The sequence below is a fragment of the Empidonax traillii genome, unplaced genomic scaffold (assembly GCF_003031625.1).
Source record: "Empidonax traillii isolate 1590-97213 ecotype Southwest subspecies unplaced genomic scaffold, ASM303162v1 scaffold1428:size197735, whole genome shotgun sequence".
NCBI lineage: Eukaryota > Metazoa > Chordata > Aves > Passeriformes > Tyrannidae > Empidonax > Empidonax traillii.
The window spans coordinates 1-16,019 of NW_020956621.1; the positions used below are offsets into that span (position 1 = coordinate 1).

At 43.0% G+C, this 16,019-nt stretch overlaps 1 protein-coding gene across 1 annotated transcript in view; it reads left to right on the plus strand.

Moving 5' to 3' along the window:
* The first annotated feature begins 892 nt into the window (after positions 1 to 892).
* PCNT (pericentrin) overlaps positions 893 to 16,019 on the plus strand; it is a 65,322-nt gene continuing 50,195 nt past the window's right edge. The window contains exons 1-13 of the mRNA XM_027907239.1: positions 893 to 1,207; positions 2,629 to 2,679; positions 3,482 to 3,661; positions 4,367 to 4,510; positions 6,168 to 6,332; positions 6,929 to 9,403; positions 9,489 to 9,581; positions 9,819 to 9,995; positions 10,899 to 11,154; positions 12,810 to 12,868; positions 13,040 to 13,214; positions 13,803 to 13,939; positions 14,456 to 14,567. Coding sequence (XP_027763040.1) covers positions 893 to 1,207; positions 2,629 to 2,679; positions 3,482 to 3,661; positions 4,367 to 4,510; positions 6,168 to 6,332; positions 6,929 to 9,403; positions 9,489 to 9,581; positions 9,819 to 9,995; positions 10,899 to 11,154; positions 12,810 to 12,868; positions 13,040 to 13,214; positions 13,803 to 13,939; positions 14,456 to 14,567 — 4,339 coding nt within the window. The remainder of the gene's footprint in view (positions 1,208 to 2,628; positions 2,680 to 3,481; positions 3,662 to 4,366; positions 4,511 to 6,167; positions 6,333 to 6,928; positions 9,404 to 9,488; positions 9,582 to 9,818; positions 9,996 to 10,898; positions 11,155 to 12,809; positions 12,869 to 13,039; positions 13,215 to 13,802; positions 13,940 to 14,455; positions 14,568 to 16,019) is intronic.

A 16,019-nucleotide genomic window follows, 5' to 3' on the forward strand; every position in this document is an offset into this window, starting at 1 on the left:
CACAGACAAGATTTTTGTGCAAGGTTTGACAGGGAAACCAAACTGTCCAGCAGTGGATTTTCATAGGTATTGCAGGTAGGACTTGGCAATGATGTTTCCATCAGATCATGACATAACTGTCTGTTTTATCTCATCACAAGGGTATAACACTGCACGTGGTAAGCTGTGGCTTTAACCTTGAAGAAGGCTTTTTCCCTATGAGAAGGATGTCTGGGTTTATGCTGCGAGGGAGATGTTACTTGGAAATGCTGCCTAAACACAATACCGGAGTTGAAAATAACAATAATCCTTTTTAAGCTGTTTAAGGTGCTCGGGAGAGTTGGGTAATAAATTCTGCCAGTGACATTCTTTGCAGGTCCCTGGAGCTGTGATAGCCTGATAAAGTAGAGCATCTGATTCTTCAACAGAAGAAATTAAAATGACCTGGCTTAATTGATTTTCTATTTATGTACTGGAGGCTGCTTTTCTGGCGAGGAAGTTTTGCTGTGTTCTCTTAAAGGGGGTGGCAGGGAAGGAGCACGAGGATTCACTTCCGTTAATTTTGATCTCAAAGCTCACGCTGGCGAGGATCTGTTTAGATATATCTGTAGGGGTGCGCTGGCTTTGGCACCGTGACAAGGGGGTTCTTGTTTTTGCTGGTCTCGCAGAAAGACTGCTCAGTTATTATTTTTTTCCTAACGCTTCTAGTGTATGGGCAACTCGTTGCTTTACTGATCTGCCTCGCTGTGATTCCGGGATTGTCGTTAACACACGAAGTTTTCACTGAGTAAAATTTGATGCTTGTGTTGAAATGGGTCTTTAGCGCTGGTGTGAGATCTGTTGCTTAACAGCTCAGCCATCCAGTAGGTTTTGAGTGCATGGAGAGTGGGAAGACAAGGCAGTTTTTCTGCAGATGTGTAGATTTTATCGAGACAGGACCTTCACCACCCATGACCGTGTTAATCTTGTGGTCCTGCTACCTGTTCCTCGCTTACCTCTCCCTCTACCTCTTCCAATCTTTCCTGCACAGCTTGCTCGCTTCAGACAGCGAAAAGCAAAGAGCGACGTCGCGCAGCCGCCGAAAAAGGCGGCGCAGAGGAAGGGCCCGGCTGTCCACGCGCATGACCTTCCGGAGGAAGAGCACCCAGTAGCGGCCAGAGGTGGTGGTGAGGGCGTAGAGAGTGAGGCTGAAGACTCCAACCTGCTAGAGGCGACACCAGAGACAGAGGTAAATCTTGGTGTTTCTTGCCTTGCCCTCACCCTGTTATCTGCAGATAACCGGTGTTCCAGGTGATCGGTGGTGCTTTGGCGGGCACGAGCTCGTTGGTGCTGCCAACGAGCTGCCACTGGGAAGGAATTCACCTGGTGTGTTTTCACTTGTAATAATTCACTGTCTTACAAAGTGGTGCCAGTTACGGAGTAAGGCATCCCTGTGATACGACCTGGACAGCTGGTGATGTCAGGGAGCCATTAACCTGCTGAGTTGTGATCCTCCACCTTTCGCTGCCATGGGCTTCTCTTCTTCTGGTTACATGGCATGCAATGGCAAATCTGGATTGGGAGGTGTATGAGATGAGCAGAACTGCCAGGACCTTGTGACGCGCGGCGTTAGTCTGGTTTTGTGTCGCTTCGCTGGCTCGAATGCGATCAGTGTTTTCTGAAAACTTATAATTTATTGCAGCAAGCTCTCAGTAGCCCAACAGCCAGCATCGATGTTATTTCCACCGACAGATCTGTTTAAAATGTGACTCTGCTTGTGCCTGATGTGTTTCAGTGTGTTTGTACTGGTGACACCCTAAAGGCAGTCGTGTTCTCTGTGCAAAGATTCACGGGTTTTGGGGAGGTGGTGCCTTCTGCACCAAAAGCATCTCTCCAGCTGTTGGTGTGTTTTCACAGCATACCACAGCAGCATCAAACCAGTGCATTTGCAAACCTGCAATAGGATACAATTTTCATGTGTCATCCTGCTTTCTGCTTTGAGGGTATCCCTGATGCTTTCAAGGGTATCTTCAATGTAATGCAAAGGCTTTTAGGAAGCTACACACCAAAGTGTCTGAGAAAAAACGTACAGCATTTTGTCACTCAGCCACAGCAATGTCCTTCCTACGTTCATGAGAACTTAAATTAAAAAAACAAAGGAAAATCACTTACAGCTTCTAACCAGCTTTTGTCCAAGTAGCTGGCTTGTAAAGCATCTGGGATTCTAGGTTACCTGGAGAGGGCATCTCCAGGGAGACAGTAATCATCAGGAACTGCTTCATGCAGATTCAGAATACAGGGACGGAGATCAAAGATTGCTCAACCGTATTGGCCAGCCACAACAGCTGAGGATCAAACACTGAATCTCAGTGGTGAGGCTTAGCCCTTAATTTAGACATTCTTAATAAGTTTTGCTTGTTTGTTTGTTTGTTTTTTGCAGTTAATTATTTCATTTCACCATGGAAGACCAACTGGATTTAGCATTAAAGTCAAGTCTCTCACTGATATGTTGTCTCACAACATGGGCCTTTCTGGCTCGCGTGCTTAGGGTGTTTCCAAAATAATTCTGGTCTTCCTCATTTTACTTTTTTTTTTCCCCCCTCTTATTTTTCCTTATTATCTTTTAAAATGGCCCTGATTTAGTGTTTGTTTTATTTGTTCACTTACCAGGGGAATGCTGATTTGTCCAGCTGGGATGTACTGAACAATCATGGAACTGAAGTAAGTGTGAAAGAATGTATCTTTAGCAAAAGATGCTGTATAGGTCGGGGATAATTGGTTGCTAAAATTATTAATTGAGCATTGTTATCAAATATGATAAAACTGATGCAATTTCACTATTTTACAGTCGAAACCAGGCACTTTTCTGTCTGTACTAAGACGTTTTAGTGAAACTGTGGGCTTTGTCCAGAGAAATGTGATGTTTCAAATTGAAAAGTTGGGTTCATTCTTAGTTGTTTCATATGATACAACCAAAAAGTATTTAAAGTAAAATACAAGGTACTGTATGTCCTCTGTGAGAACTGTAACAATATTGCCCCTTAAAACCGCAGGAATTTAGTTTTAATTCAAGAACTTTAGGCTGTTTTTTTTTTTCCCTGTGCATGGACTGTTCTCCAGTCAGCACAAAGGGAGGTACAAATTCTGTTGGTTTGGTAGGATTCTGCCTGCCCCCTCCCAAATGGTCAGCTGGAAGGTGTTTAAATCCCAATAACATGCCAAAATGGCACATTGCCAGCCATTTGGTGCTATTGAATCACAACACTCTTGATTTACTTTTGTGCCTTAAAATATCATGTGAAAACATATTACCTGTTAACATTTTTTATTTGAAATTTTAACAGTTAAGGACTTTATGTATATAATGTTTCTATTAAATACGAAGTTCCAGTGCTGAATTACTTTTAAAAGTAGACTTTGCCCAGGACTTAACCTTGAAGCTGAGTTTATTTTCAGACTAACTGCAAACCAGAAGTGATATATTATTTTAGTGAACAAATACCTTTTTGTTTCTCTTATGAAGAAAGGCAGGATCGATTCTGCTGCAGAATGCAGCGAGGCTGATGCTGAGATGTGTCAGGCAAGGATAGCTGAGCTGGAGAACAGACTTCTGGAAAAACAGGAAGCAGTGGAAGAACTCACTGCACAGATGGATGAACTGCAGGACCAGCTCACACAGCACAAGGACTCTATGCAGCTTCAGGTACGTTTCACAGAAGTGGATAATGGGATAATAATATTTCACTTTAATCCTAAAAATATTTAGGTGGCAAGGCCAAAAAGAGGTGTTGTTTTTCTTAGTTTGAAGTGCTTCACCTTGATAACTGCAAAGAGCAGCATCCTCTTCTAAAATATTAAAATGTAAATTATTACCAGGTGCTTACTAAGAATAGTTACTTGGCCCTTTGTATGGTTTTGTTTTGGTTTTTTTGTTTTTTTTTTTTTTTTTAATTTCTCCTTCTAGGGCTGGGGAAACAAAGACATTTCCTGTTGGTGAGAAATAAATGGAATAGATTAATATGATTAACATACAATAGGATCAATGTATCCCATTTTATTAGCTTCCTCTCACATGGCTGAAGGGAAGAGCTGACAGATAGGAAACAATTTAGGGAGCACTAAACATTCATCACATGCTTTTTGAAAACCTTTTTACATCCATCAGGGCTACGAATTTTGAGGTAAAAATGTTAATTTCATGACTGTGATCCTGCAATTTGTTTAAGAAGTCACTTTTGATTAGGTTTGTCATCCTTGAGACCAGTGTAAGACTCCTCTTTCATCACTCCTGCCGTTGTCTTTGGTGCAGGTTTGTTAAAACGAAGCTGTGCTTGTAGAAAACTCACATGGTTCCAAATATGCCAGGAGCATTTTAGTTTCAAAAGTGCCCTTCTGGTGATCCCTGTAGGAAACTGCTGTGCAGGAGCAGAATGAGATCATCAGGAAGCTCACGAGCTGCCTTCAGCAGGCGAAGGAGGACCGGGCTGACCTGCAGGAGGAGGCTTCGCGCGTCGCCGGTCAGGTCCGTGGTTTGCAGCTGCAGTTACACCAGGTGTGCCTCTCCTGCAGTCCGTGCCTCCTTACCAAGAGAGTGAGAACAGGTTTGGACTAGCAATGTGGAAAGATATTGAGCTGATCTCGTAGCTCTTCGCAGTTGAGTTTGTAGCGCAACAGTGAAAGTGATTTCAGGGCGAGGTGGAGGGTTTGGTTTGTTTTTTTTTTTTTTTTTTTTTCCCGGAGAAGTCCCGGAAACATCCTCATATTTTCCACTTGACTGTGTAATGTTTTTGGAGTCATTACTCTCCCTTGTCCATCAGTTAAGCCCTTGTTAGGGAGCTTCACCCGATATTGTTGGTGATTTGGGGTCTGTACACAGCCATCGCTGTAATGACTCGGGTTTGCACGTGATCGTTTTTCCCTTGCTGGAGAAATCTCGGAGTTTATCCTTGGGCAACTGGGACAGCTCAGCTGTTAGACAGAAACTTGCTGGGCTCAGGTAATGTGACTTGGAGGTTTAAAATAACGTGAAGATGATTGAGGCAACCCCCTGTGGCACACAGACCCTGCTTCAGTGCAACAAGTTGATCGTAGATGTAATCCCCGGATAATAAGCAGCCTTTCACCTACTTCAAAATGTTGTTTTTTTTTTTTAAATGCTTTATGTTTTGATGATGCTCAGTGTTCTGATGGCTGTTCTCTCTGAATCTGTATATTTATTGTCTTTGGAGCCTTGTAGTCTAAGCCAAAGGGACATATTTCTGTACACTTACCATGTCAGGTTTGCAGGATAAGAATTGCCCTAGATGGGATTACATGTCTTTAAATGTCTGGATAGGAAGGGAAGGAGGGGCTTAAAAGTTTAAAAAAGGCAAACCTGGGACTTTTTAGTTCAGGGATTATCTTGAAGGAATTGCTCATGCCCTGGAAAATGAATCATCTGCTGAATGAAATCTTGTAAAATAACAGAAAAATACTGGTTCCTATTTGCAATTCTAATTGCTGTTGGCAACACGGTGGTAATAGTGAAAGTCACTCTACAGATATTTTTTGGGATTTGCTGCATAAGCCATTAAAAGACCAGGATAAAGCCTCTAAATAGCACTTGGGGCATACTCCAAATAATTCCAGTGATATTCCACATTGTTTGTGGAAGCATGTAAATTTTGATAATATGTGAAAGCACTAATACTGTCTCAGATATTATTTCTTGGCTTTAGCAACATCTTCAGAAAAAGATTTTAAAAATTAATAAAACACTGTTTATGTTACTCCTGCAGTGGAAATGTTTTCGTTTGGAGGAATGTGGAGAGAGGGGGGGAAAAAACCCCCAAACCCTTTAGTAATGAGCTGTAAATCCTTTGCAGAGATGACTGGTTTTGTTCATTGTCCTCTTACTGGTGTGTCCAGTCCCTTGGAATTTCTGCTTCATGTTGGAGGAATTCAATGTGATTCATTATGTTAGATCCATGGGTTCATAATATTAGAGAATTCATCATAGGGATGAACCATCTTCACAGTAAGTAACAGTATCTAAAACATGACAAGCGTTGTCTGAGTTTTTAGGGAGATTTTTATTAATTGAGAGTGAAAGGCACAGGGCCAATCTGCAGCGAATGAATGCGGTGTGATTTATGCAGACAGCGAGGCTTGTGCGGGAGTTGTTTGGATCCAAACTTTCTCCTGACTGGGAGTGCCTTTACTGTGCTCAGGTTAACGAGATGCTGAGGAGTAAAAGTCTCAGGAAGAAGGAAGGATTGGAAGCCCAGCAGCAAATGTCCTCGTTCCAGGATCGCCTCAGAGAGCAAAATGCCCACTTGGAGATGCTGCGCCAGAAAGCACATGAGCTGGAGGTACAGCTGGAGTCTTCTCAAAAGGTGAAAACAGACACTGATTCCTTTAAAATGTATATTTCCCACTTGGTGATAACTCAGACCTGCTGGAGTGACGTAATTGTGAGAAAGGTCTTCTTCTTTAGAAATAAATCTGTAGGGTTTGTGGTTACTGACATTTAAAGGAGCAGTTTGAAAGGTCTGATCTCCTTTTGGAATGTAACCAGCAATGCCGTGGATAGAAGCCCTAAACCTTTAAGACAAAATTTGGCATGGCTGTTCTGTTGGCTTACTCCTGCCTACTGGAGGTTTTTATTTTCTCAGATGTGAGGTGGAGAGGTGTCTGTAGCTCTTGATGTTATTTTATTTTTAATTAAAATTGCTGAATTTGAGACAGCCACTGTTTCCCTTCTCTCTGGAGTCAGTGGCATGCCATTTAGGCAATTTGATATTTTTATTACCACATTTGAAGGTGGTGCTTTCAGTGGTACTTTCCAATCTCTGTGCTGAAAAATCCTCATGTGTAGGCCAATGCACTTAATTATTATTCATGAGGGTAAATTAAAAGCATGAGGTTTGAGGAAATTCAAATCATGTCACATTTTAATGGCATATTTCATATGTAATGTTTTATTTTTAAGAATACCAAAGATAAAGAAAATCTTCTTGCCCAAATGGAAGAGGACATGAGAGGTACAATGGAAGAGCTACACAAAAGCATAGACGAAAAAGAGCAACGTATTAAGAGTCTTCAGGATCTACTGGCAGCAGAAAGGTTTGGCTTGTCTGTGCTACAACAAACACTTTCTCTCCGGGACTCAGAAATAACGGAGTTAAAAAATGAGATAGCTTTGTCCAAAGTGAAAGAACAGCAGCACGTTGAAGAACTGAAAGCCATTCACGAGGAGGATGTTTGCAGGCAGTTGGGTGACTTGAGGAACGAGCTGGAGAAGTGCTACAGGAGGGAGGTTGCAGAAGCCAGGCGGGCGTACGAAGGAGAAATCATTTTAAAATACAAGAATGAACTGGAACAGTTAAAGAAAGAACTCTGGGCTTTGAATTCCGAGGAACACGTTCAGAGTTTGAATGGCATAATAATTGACTTAAATATTAGTCTTCGGGAGTCTGAAATTAATAAAGAAAATTTGAGGAAGAGACTTGAAGACCAAAAGGAGGACTTTGAGAGAGAGAAATCTGAACTTGAGACCAAATACAAGGATTTAATTGATGTCCTTAAGTGTCAACTTGCTGATGCAGAAGAGCAGGCTAAGGAAGCCCAACGATATAAACAAGAACAGCAGTCCTTGAATGCAGAGATCCAGAAACTGAATTCTTTCATCCAGGAATTCAATGAAAAGCGACTTCATGAGGCTGAAAAAAGCACAGACGCAGGGCAAAAGCATGACAGAGGGATTGTCTCCAATGAAAAGCTGATGAAATTGAGGGAAGCCCCAGTTTTATCAGGGGTGTCACAGCTGCAGGCAGCAGGGCTCGAGGAGATGTGGGATGAACCACGCCAGTTGGAAGGTGGAGATGAGCCGGTGCACGAAGAACTGCAGTTCCAGCGCGGCTCCTCGAGGGATCAGTTGGAGGAAGTTAAGAATTCGGAGGCCACGGAGAATAATGAAAGCAGCAAAGGGGAGAACCTGTCTGAAGGGCACTTGTCAGAACTGGGGCTTTTCAGTGGTGATGAAGGCGTGCTGGCTAAATATCTCATTTCCACGGGAACTCCAGAGGAGTCCTTTGCATCCAGCGCCTCAGAGGGCCGTGCCATCGAGGAGGGTAAATGCAGCATGTATGGGCTGGACAACAGTGTGCTCCTAGAACCCAGCACAGGGTTTGTGTCTCCTCCATTAAACTCTAGCCTGGAGGAGGGAACATGTCCTGGTGGTTTGGCTCAAGAAGCTTTTGAAGGGGTGGGAGCAGAGGGGTTTGTTTCGTTTGTGTCGGGTAACTGCCCGCAGGAAAACAGACTGAGAGACCGCGGTGAGCTCAGGGATGGTGGGACGGTGTGTTCAGTGGAGAGGTGTGGAAAGCTGATTGAGCAGCTCCATCAGACGGAGTCAGCCTTGAAGATATCTTATCAGGACACCCAGGAAGCTGTTGGAAAATGGGAAAAAGCGATGTCTGAGCTCTCTCACGCGCAGGCAGAACTGGAGGAAGAACGCGCGGCGCGGATCTGTTGTGAAAAAGAACTTCTCCAAAAAATGGAGAAGGAGAACGAACTTGAAAATAAACTCATGCTTCTAGTGAAGCAGCAGGGTGAGGGTGGAAGCCAGCCTCACTGTGCTGTAGAGTCTCTGGCACAAGTGTCAGAACCTTCCATCTGGCAAGAAATGGTGAAAGACCTCCAGGAGGAAAGGGAAACGTTGATGGTGCAGCTGCGAGCTCAGGAGCAATTAGTGAAAGACGTCCAAGAGCAGAAGACAGCTTCTGATTCTGTGACAAGCGAAGTGCAGTCTCTCTTTGGCCGCCAACTGGCTGCTTTGCAAGGCCAAAGGGATCAGATGCAAAGCCAGCTCGATGCTCAGAAGGCAAAAAACCAGAGAATAGCAGAGCTGCTCGGTCAGAAAACTGTGTCTGAGGAGGCGCTGCTGAAAGAGCAGGAGTCGCTCAAAGCTGAAATCAATAATAAGGAACAAAATTTAGCACTTCTGCTGAAGGAAAAAACAGCCTTAGGAGAAAAGTTGTCTGCTGTGGAGGAGGATTTGGTGAAAGCAGAAGAAGCACTAGCAGAGAATGCTGGCATCATTGAGGACCTTGAGAAAAACATACAAGAACTCAATGCTGAAATGAAAAACCTCCAAGAAGCACAGGAGTGTGAAAGACTGGGCTATGAGGACAGGTTAAACCTCTGCAAGCAAGAAATTCATAAACTCACTGCTGAAATAAAGGAAAAGAGTACTAAATATGATGAGGAGAAGAGCCAGTTGACTGAAGAAATTGCCTGTTTGAAAGAGGCTCATTTGGAGCTCGAGGTTCGCTTGCAGGAGTCCTTCCAGGCTGCACAGGAGGCTCAGTCCAAGGTGGAGAAACATTACAAAGAGGAAATGGATAAAATGGCAACTCAGCACCTTGCTGAATTAACTGAAGTGAGTTTGAGACACAAGAGAGAGGTAGGAAACCCTGATAACCGCAGGAGTCGTGGGATTTCGTAATGCTTAAGGTTGCCATTGCAAACGTTTGTATGCCTGTTTTCAGATAGAAGAGTTAAATGCTGAAATAAAAGACAAAGTGGAAAAACAGGAGAAGCTGGAAGAAAAAAGGAAGGAAGAGATTGCTGTAATAAAAAAGGTAAATGCTGTAATTTGGTTTATTTTGGAAAAACAAACTTGTTTTCATTGTCCTTTAACTGATGGGAACATTTTGGAGATGCAAAAATGTATTAATTGTTTTGGGGGTTTTTTGAATTTTTTTTTTTTCCTGGTGTCTTTGATTTGGGATCAGGAGGAGGGGAGAATTCTGGTTCAATCATTAAGGGCTAAACAACCATGCTTTGAAGAAAGCTTTTCATCTGCCCGTTCTCTGCAGGTGCACGAGCGGGAGCACGATCGTGAAATCTCTCTGCTGGCTGCCAGACACGAAGAGGAGATGGAGAAGCTCCGTGCTGAGCTGCAGGAAGAGCAGAGGCACCTGCTGGATGAACTTCGGCAGCAAATGGCAGCCACACACAGAGCAGAGCACGAGCAGGCTCAGCTCCAGTCCCAGGTGAAAGAAAGAAGTACAGTGTGATTACTGTGGTGCTGACCTGAGGGTCCGTGATCTCCAGCAGGCACAGAAATCAAGGAGCCTTCTCCTTAATTTCTGCGGGAATTGCTTCTGCTCTTTCATGTAGTACTGTGACTGAAGAAATAGGGGTTGTCTCTTGGTGGGTGGTTTAGATGTTTCCTAGAGGAGTTCTCCAGGGTTCCCACTCTCGTATTTTAATGTTAATTCTGAACAAAACTTCATGGTTTAAATTGATGGGTTTAAGTGAGGAAAACAACTCGGTAATTTTTTGTGTCTTGGTAAGTTTAACAAGTGAATTTATGAAAAATACTAAGCCCCTCCCACTTTTAAACTATTCCAGTAGTATAATCAGGAATGCTTTCTTGCATCTGAAGTCTTGACTTTTTCCTCTTAAGTATTTACTGGGTCTTTTAACACTTCCAGTAAATGCAAATTGGAAATGGAAAGAATATGCCCCGTGTTAGGTGTATTACAAGGTGTTGGTATACTGGTTAGGTTAAGAATTGAGAAGTTTGGTCAGTCTGTTTTAGCTGCCATTTCCAACTGCTGGGTATTCCCCACTTTTTTTTTTTTTTTAGTGAAGTGTGGTGGATTTTATTCCTACTTTTCCAATACCACTTCAGAATTTTACTTTTTTAAGTGATTGTGAGCAGTAGCAAATATAAGGGATTTTTTAAATAGGCAGTAAAGGGTTGGGATGAGCTGGTGTGTGACAAAATTGTTCTAAGTGTTCCTTTAAGGGTCTCTGCCACAAAGAAACACTCTCCAAGTACACAAAGGCAAAACTCAAATGTGTTTAACAGTTGAAACTGGTCATGAAAGTTTCATCAGAGGGGAGGGAGAAACCCTTCTTTTTTTTTTTTTTTTTCCCCTCCATCCCAGACACTGCACAGCCTGGAGCTGGAAGCTTTACGCCTGACCCTGAACAACATGCACACCTCTCAGCTGGAGCTGACGCAGTCAAACCTGAGGAAGGAGAAGGAGACGGCGCTCGTGGAGCTGCGGGAGATGCTCAACGACAAACGAGCTCAGGAGGTGGCCATCCTGCAGAGCCGCCATCAGCTGGAGTGGGAGAAGATCAGGGAGCAGTGTCTGAAGGAAAAAGAAGAGCTCAAGTCAAAGCATCAGCAAGAGCTAGGTATTAAAATGGGGGAATAGTGGCCTGGTGTTTTCTCCCTGCACAGTTTGCTGGCTTGGTGGTAGAGCTGCCCTTTGAGTGACAGCTGGTGTTGCCTGGAGCAGAGACAGAGGTTGGGCTGCCACGTGCAAGGGTGTGTGTTTTACATGTGAAAATAAAGTTGTGCAGACCCAAGTTTTTAGCTTTTCTTCATCTGTATGGTTGTTTTGCTGTTACATCTGTAAATTAGTGCTAAACTGAACCAGTTGCTTTCAGGAGGCATTGGACCAAGCTCTCAAAAAGAGCTAAATCAGTGCCAAGAGCAGAACTCTTACCCCTTATGTTTCTTCTTGGGTTTTCTTGCTCTAAGTCAGTACTACCAGTGCCTTTCTGAGAAAGCTTCCTTGCCCTCTCAGTGGTTTCAAAAGGAGGATAAAGGAGTCAGGAACCAGAAGGCTCAGTGGGAGCCTGTAGCTGGGTGTCCTTTGGGACCTGTTTCATGCAAGATTGTGTGCTGGCACCAGCATGAGGAGAGCTGCACTTCACAGCACTGAAGGCCTGCTGATGGCTCTCTTGGCATTGTTTGGGGAAATTTGCTTCTTTCCAGGTCAGGAGACCATTTCTGACCTGTATGACAGAGCTTGAGGAATTTCCTGGAGAAAGATGAGTCTTGCAGCAGTTCACAGGAGAACTGCACAGAGTCCCAGGCTGGTTGGGGTTGGAAGGGCCCTCTGGAGATCATCAAGTTCAAACCTCTCCTAGAGCAGGTGGCACGGGATAATATCCAAGGCATGGTTGGAGTGTCTCCTGAGAGGAGGACTCCGCAGTCTCTCTGATTAGTCTGTTCCAGGGCTCTGTCACCCTCACAGTAAAGTTTTCCCTCGTATCCAGATGGATCCACGGGGATTACTGCAACCTGCAGACCTCCAGCTAGACTGCTGCTGATCACACCCCTCTGAGCTCTGAAATAAGGTCTAGCTAGGACTCATTCCTTTAGTTGTCCTTCCCTAAGAGGACGAGAACATTCATTTTTAGGGCTGTTTGTTTTTGACCTAAGAGCAGGAAATCATTTGTTACCACCATGCAGTGAACTGGTGGCACAGTGGGGTTTGGGAGCAGGAGGAGGTCTGGATGCAGTTCTTGGTATCAGTGCTGTTGATGTGCCTTTTGAATCTGGGGAGGAAGAAGCCATTGGTTGTCAGTGATCACCAAGCAGATAATGGCATCTGTCTTGCAATTTGTTTCCTGGGCATTCATAGAAGGAATTTGATGTTTCCTACCTGCTACTGCTGTGTCCCTGGAGATGATTCTGTGATCGTAGTGACGTGCAGGGAAACACTAAATGGCATCACTGCATTCCTGTCTTTAGGATTTTAGTTTCTTTTAATAACCTGTTCTCTGTAGAGCTAAGCAGGCTCTGCTAACTCAGCTGACCTTTGCCTTCTGAGTTGTCTTTGCAGCTGTAACTGCTGGGTGCTTGTTTTCTAAAATGAAAGTGAGTTACTGGGATATAACATAACAGCAGGTTTGGATAGAACCCAGCACCTTACCCTGCTGTATGCCTGCCTGTTTAACTCCTGAGCTTGATGTTGAAACTTGTAATCTCATCATATTTCTACTGATCATTTAGCCATAACATTTTATGTAAATTTATTAGTAAGTATTTTATTTTGCAGTTGACCAGAGAAAGAAAATAGAATTGGAAATGGAAGAGATGCATATCCAGGCACTAGAGGTACAAATTCTGTTCTTCCTACGAGAAACTGTAAAACTCCTTTCAGAAAACAAGATCTGATACAAGTCCCATATCTGCTACACATTTATTGTAAAGGGAAAACAAATGGAGGGAAAAAAAAAGTAATAATTTCCTAAACACCTATGTTTTAGTAATGTTTTACTCTCTTAGATCCTCAAAAGAGACTGGGAATTGGAGTCTGACACACGTTTAAAAAACATGTGTGAAGAACTGTGTGAAAAACATCAGACTGAGATGATGGACCTGCAGAAATCTCTGGAAATGGATTTAGAAAAAGTCAGAGCAGAGCTGGGACTTCTTTCTGTTGAGAATGAACAGTCTAAAAGTAAGTACCGTGGTCTGGGAAGCAGTTGTTTTACTGAACAGTGGCACAGTTGAGTGTTTTGCAACATGTATAAAAGCAGATACAAGATATATGCATCTGCTGATACTTAAAAGCTGGGATGGTGGCATGACTGTCTAGAAAATAGGTTGTAAATGAAAATTTTTTCAAAACCTAGGGTAGCACTGTTGCATTCTGTCTTCCACAGAATATGAGGTGGAAATATATTGAAGGGAGGTGCTGTTTTGCTTCCACCTGAGAACCAGTTTTGACAGTTTCTGGATTAGTCAGTATTCTGATTAACATTAATAGAAGCTGCTTCTAACAAAAAATCATGTTTGGATTGTGAATAGTTAAAGCTCAATGAGATGAAAGTGTCAAAAGCTGGCTGTCTCTTGGCCAACAGTGTGGGATGCAGAGAACTGGGAAGCACTGTGTGGAAATGTTTGACCTGCAAATACTTTGCTATTCAAGTATTTCTGTGATTCCCTGTAAGCTAGAGACATATATGTCTATTTTTGTGGCACAAAAGTTGTACAGGTTACTCATTAATGAGGATGGTGGGGTAACAGAACTCATTTTTAATTTTAGTAAAATGTCTAGAACTGGAGAGGCAACACCAGTTAGCCATTACAAAATTACAAGAACAGCTGCAGGCTGAGCATAACCATGTCCTAGAAGAGATGAAGATGAAAAGCCAAGAAAAAGAACAGAATCTTCAGAAGGAGGTAAATTACATTTCTTTAGTTGTTTAGAGTGGTTGAGTACTCCCTGCATAACAAAAACTAGACTATATATATAAATTTCATTTGAGTGATCTGTTTGTATTTAGGGATGTTATTGAAAAACCAAAATGCATCTCATGAAGCAGGTAGATCCTCTTGAGCTTCCGTAGGAGTTCAAAACCTTTGGAATGCAATTGCCTTTGGGGCCATTAGGTGCTGTCTCCCCCTTTGTATTTATTTACTTAATTTCCTCGTTCTCATGTTGTGTTTTTATCTAGCTAATGCTTTATTTTTTGCCAGGGAAGATAAATATGGCATCAAATTCCTCCCTCTCGGGAACGGGTGGAACAGTTAAGCGCTACTCAGTGCATGACACTGTCAGGAGAGTCTGCTTGTCACTGAGTGTTTCCACCTATTTCTGACAGAAGTGCCCGTTGCAGTTAAAACAAGCAATTAGGACAAAATTGTTTCAAAAGTTGTGGCTTGTTTTTTTGTGTTTTTTTAACGTCTTTTCTGTAGCTGGACCAACTTCAGCTCAAGCACAAACAGCTCAAGGCTCAGTCACAAGAAGAAATCCGGCAGCTTTGGGCTCAGCTCGACAGCACCCGAGCCAACCGGCAGGAGCTGAGTGGTATGTTCAGAACTGGCACGTTTTATCTTTTGCCTCTTCCTCACACAGAAGCACATATTACTGACACAAAATTCTGTTGAGTATGTACCAGAGACACACAGGTAGGCCACAGTGGGTGGGGGATACCCCAACGATCTGTTCCTGGAGTGAGAGGTGAGTCGGTGCCAGATGACAGGTTCTGCAGTGTCAGAAAGCACAATGTGACTGTGGGGAAAAGCTTGCTCCTGTGGTTCTCCTTTCCCTTCCCACTCCCTTCCTGCACACTATAAAAATCTTCAGTGAAAACCAAACATTTTTCATTGCAGTGTCAAATCGGGTATAATGTAGTTAAGAACTGGAGAAGATCTGGTCAGTGCAATATAACATGCTCCTATTTGTATATCTGCTTCAAGATGCAGGTGTATTAAATAAAACAGCCAGTTTTTCACTGTAGTGGTTGGAAGTGACACATTTTTGGTTGAAATGAAGTTGAACGCGTCTCAGATGTGTGTGCACAAAGAGATGTGTAATTCATGAAAGAAGAACTTTTGGAAAAATAAAAAAACCCAGAGACCATGAGTTAACCTTGACTCTGCCTCTGTTCACCTTGTGTTGAGACTGTAACATGAGGTTCTTGACTTCTGCTGGGGTAGTTAAAACAGAAGGCACATGTGATGTGCTTCAAATACGATTTCAGATTTTCTGAATAACTGTCAATAGCTTTTGAGATGTATAGCATTTTGTAAGGATATTTTTTGTTTAGTCATACATTAAATAAATTTCTATCTAGCCAGACTTGACTATTTCATAACTTTATTTTGATTTTACAGAATTATAGCACATAGCACTTTATAGTATTTACTGGAATATTTCTTCTCTGTAGCCCTAATCTTTAACCTTTCAAATGTCTTTCCATGTTTCTAATCACTCACATTCCCATTCTTTGGACGCTTTCTGTTTCTTCATCTTACTTGAAGATGGTGAGACCAGAATGCAGGCCTGTGGTCCAGGTGAGGATCTCTCTCTTGGTGTGTGAGATCTTAAAGGTGTTTGTTTTACTCTGCTGTTCTTCACTTGAGTGATCATTTGACAATGCACTTGGATTGATGGGGGACTCCTGGTGGTGGATTCAAGTGACAGCAGCTGGATCACGGATTACTGCTCTGATGTAAGAATAAAATGCCAGTTCAAAGCTGTTTAAGCACTTTCTTGGAGGGGCTTAATTTTGTGCCAGTAGACTTTGCTGCAAAACCAGCAGATTGGCCTTCCCTTACCTATCTCACTGATGGTGTTACCAGTCCCTTCCTGTCACTTGATTCCACCTTCCACCCGTTCTCGTGCCTGGCAACTGCTCCCTTTGGAAGCAGGGCTGAGCCATGGACTTGCTTCATGGAATGATGGAGTGGTTGGAAAGGACCTTTAAAGATCATCTTGTGATCTGTAAGCACCAGGTTGCTCAGGTCCAACCTGGCC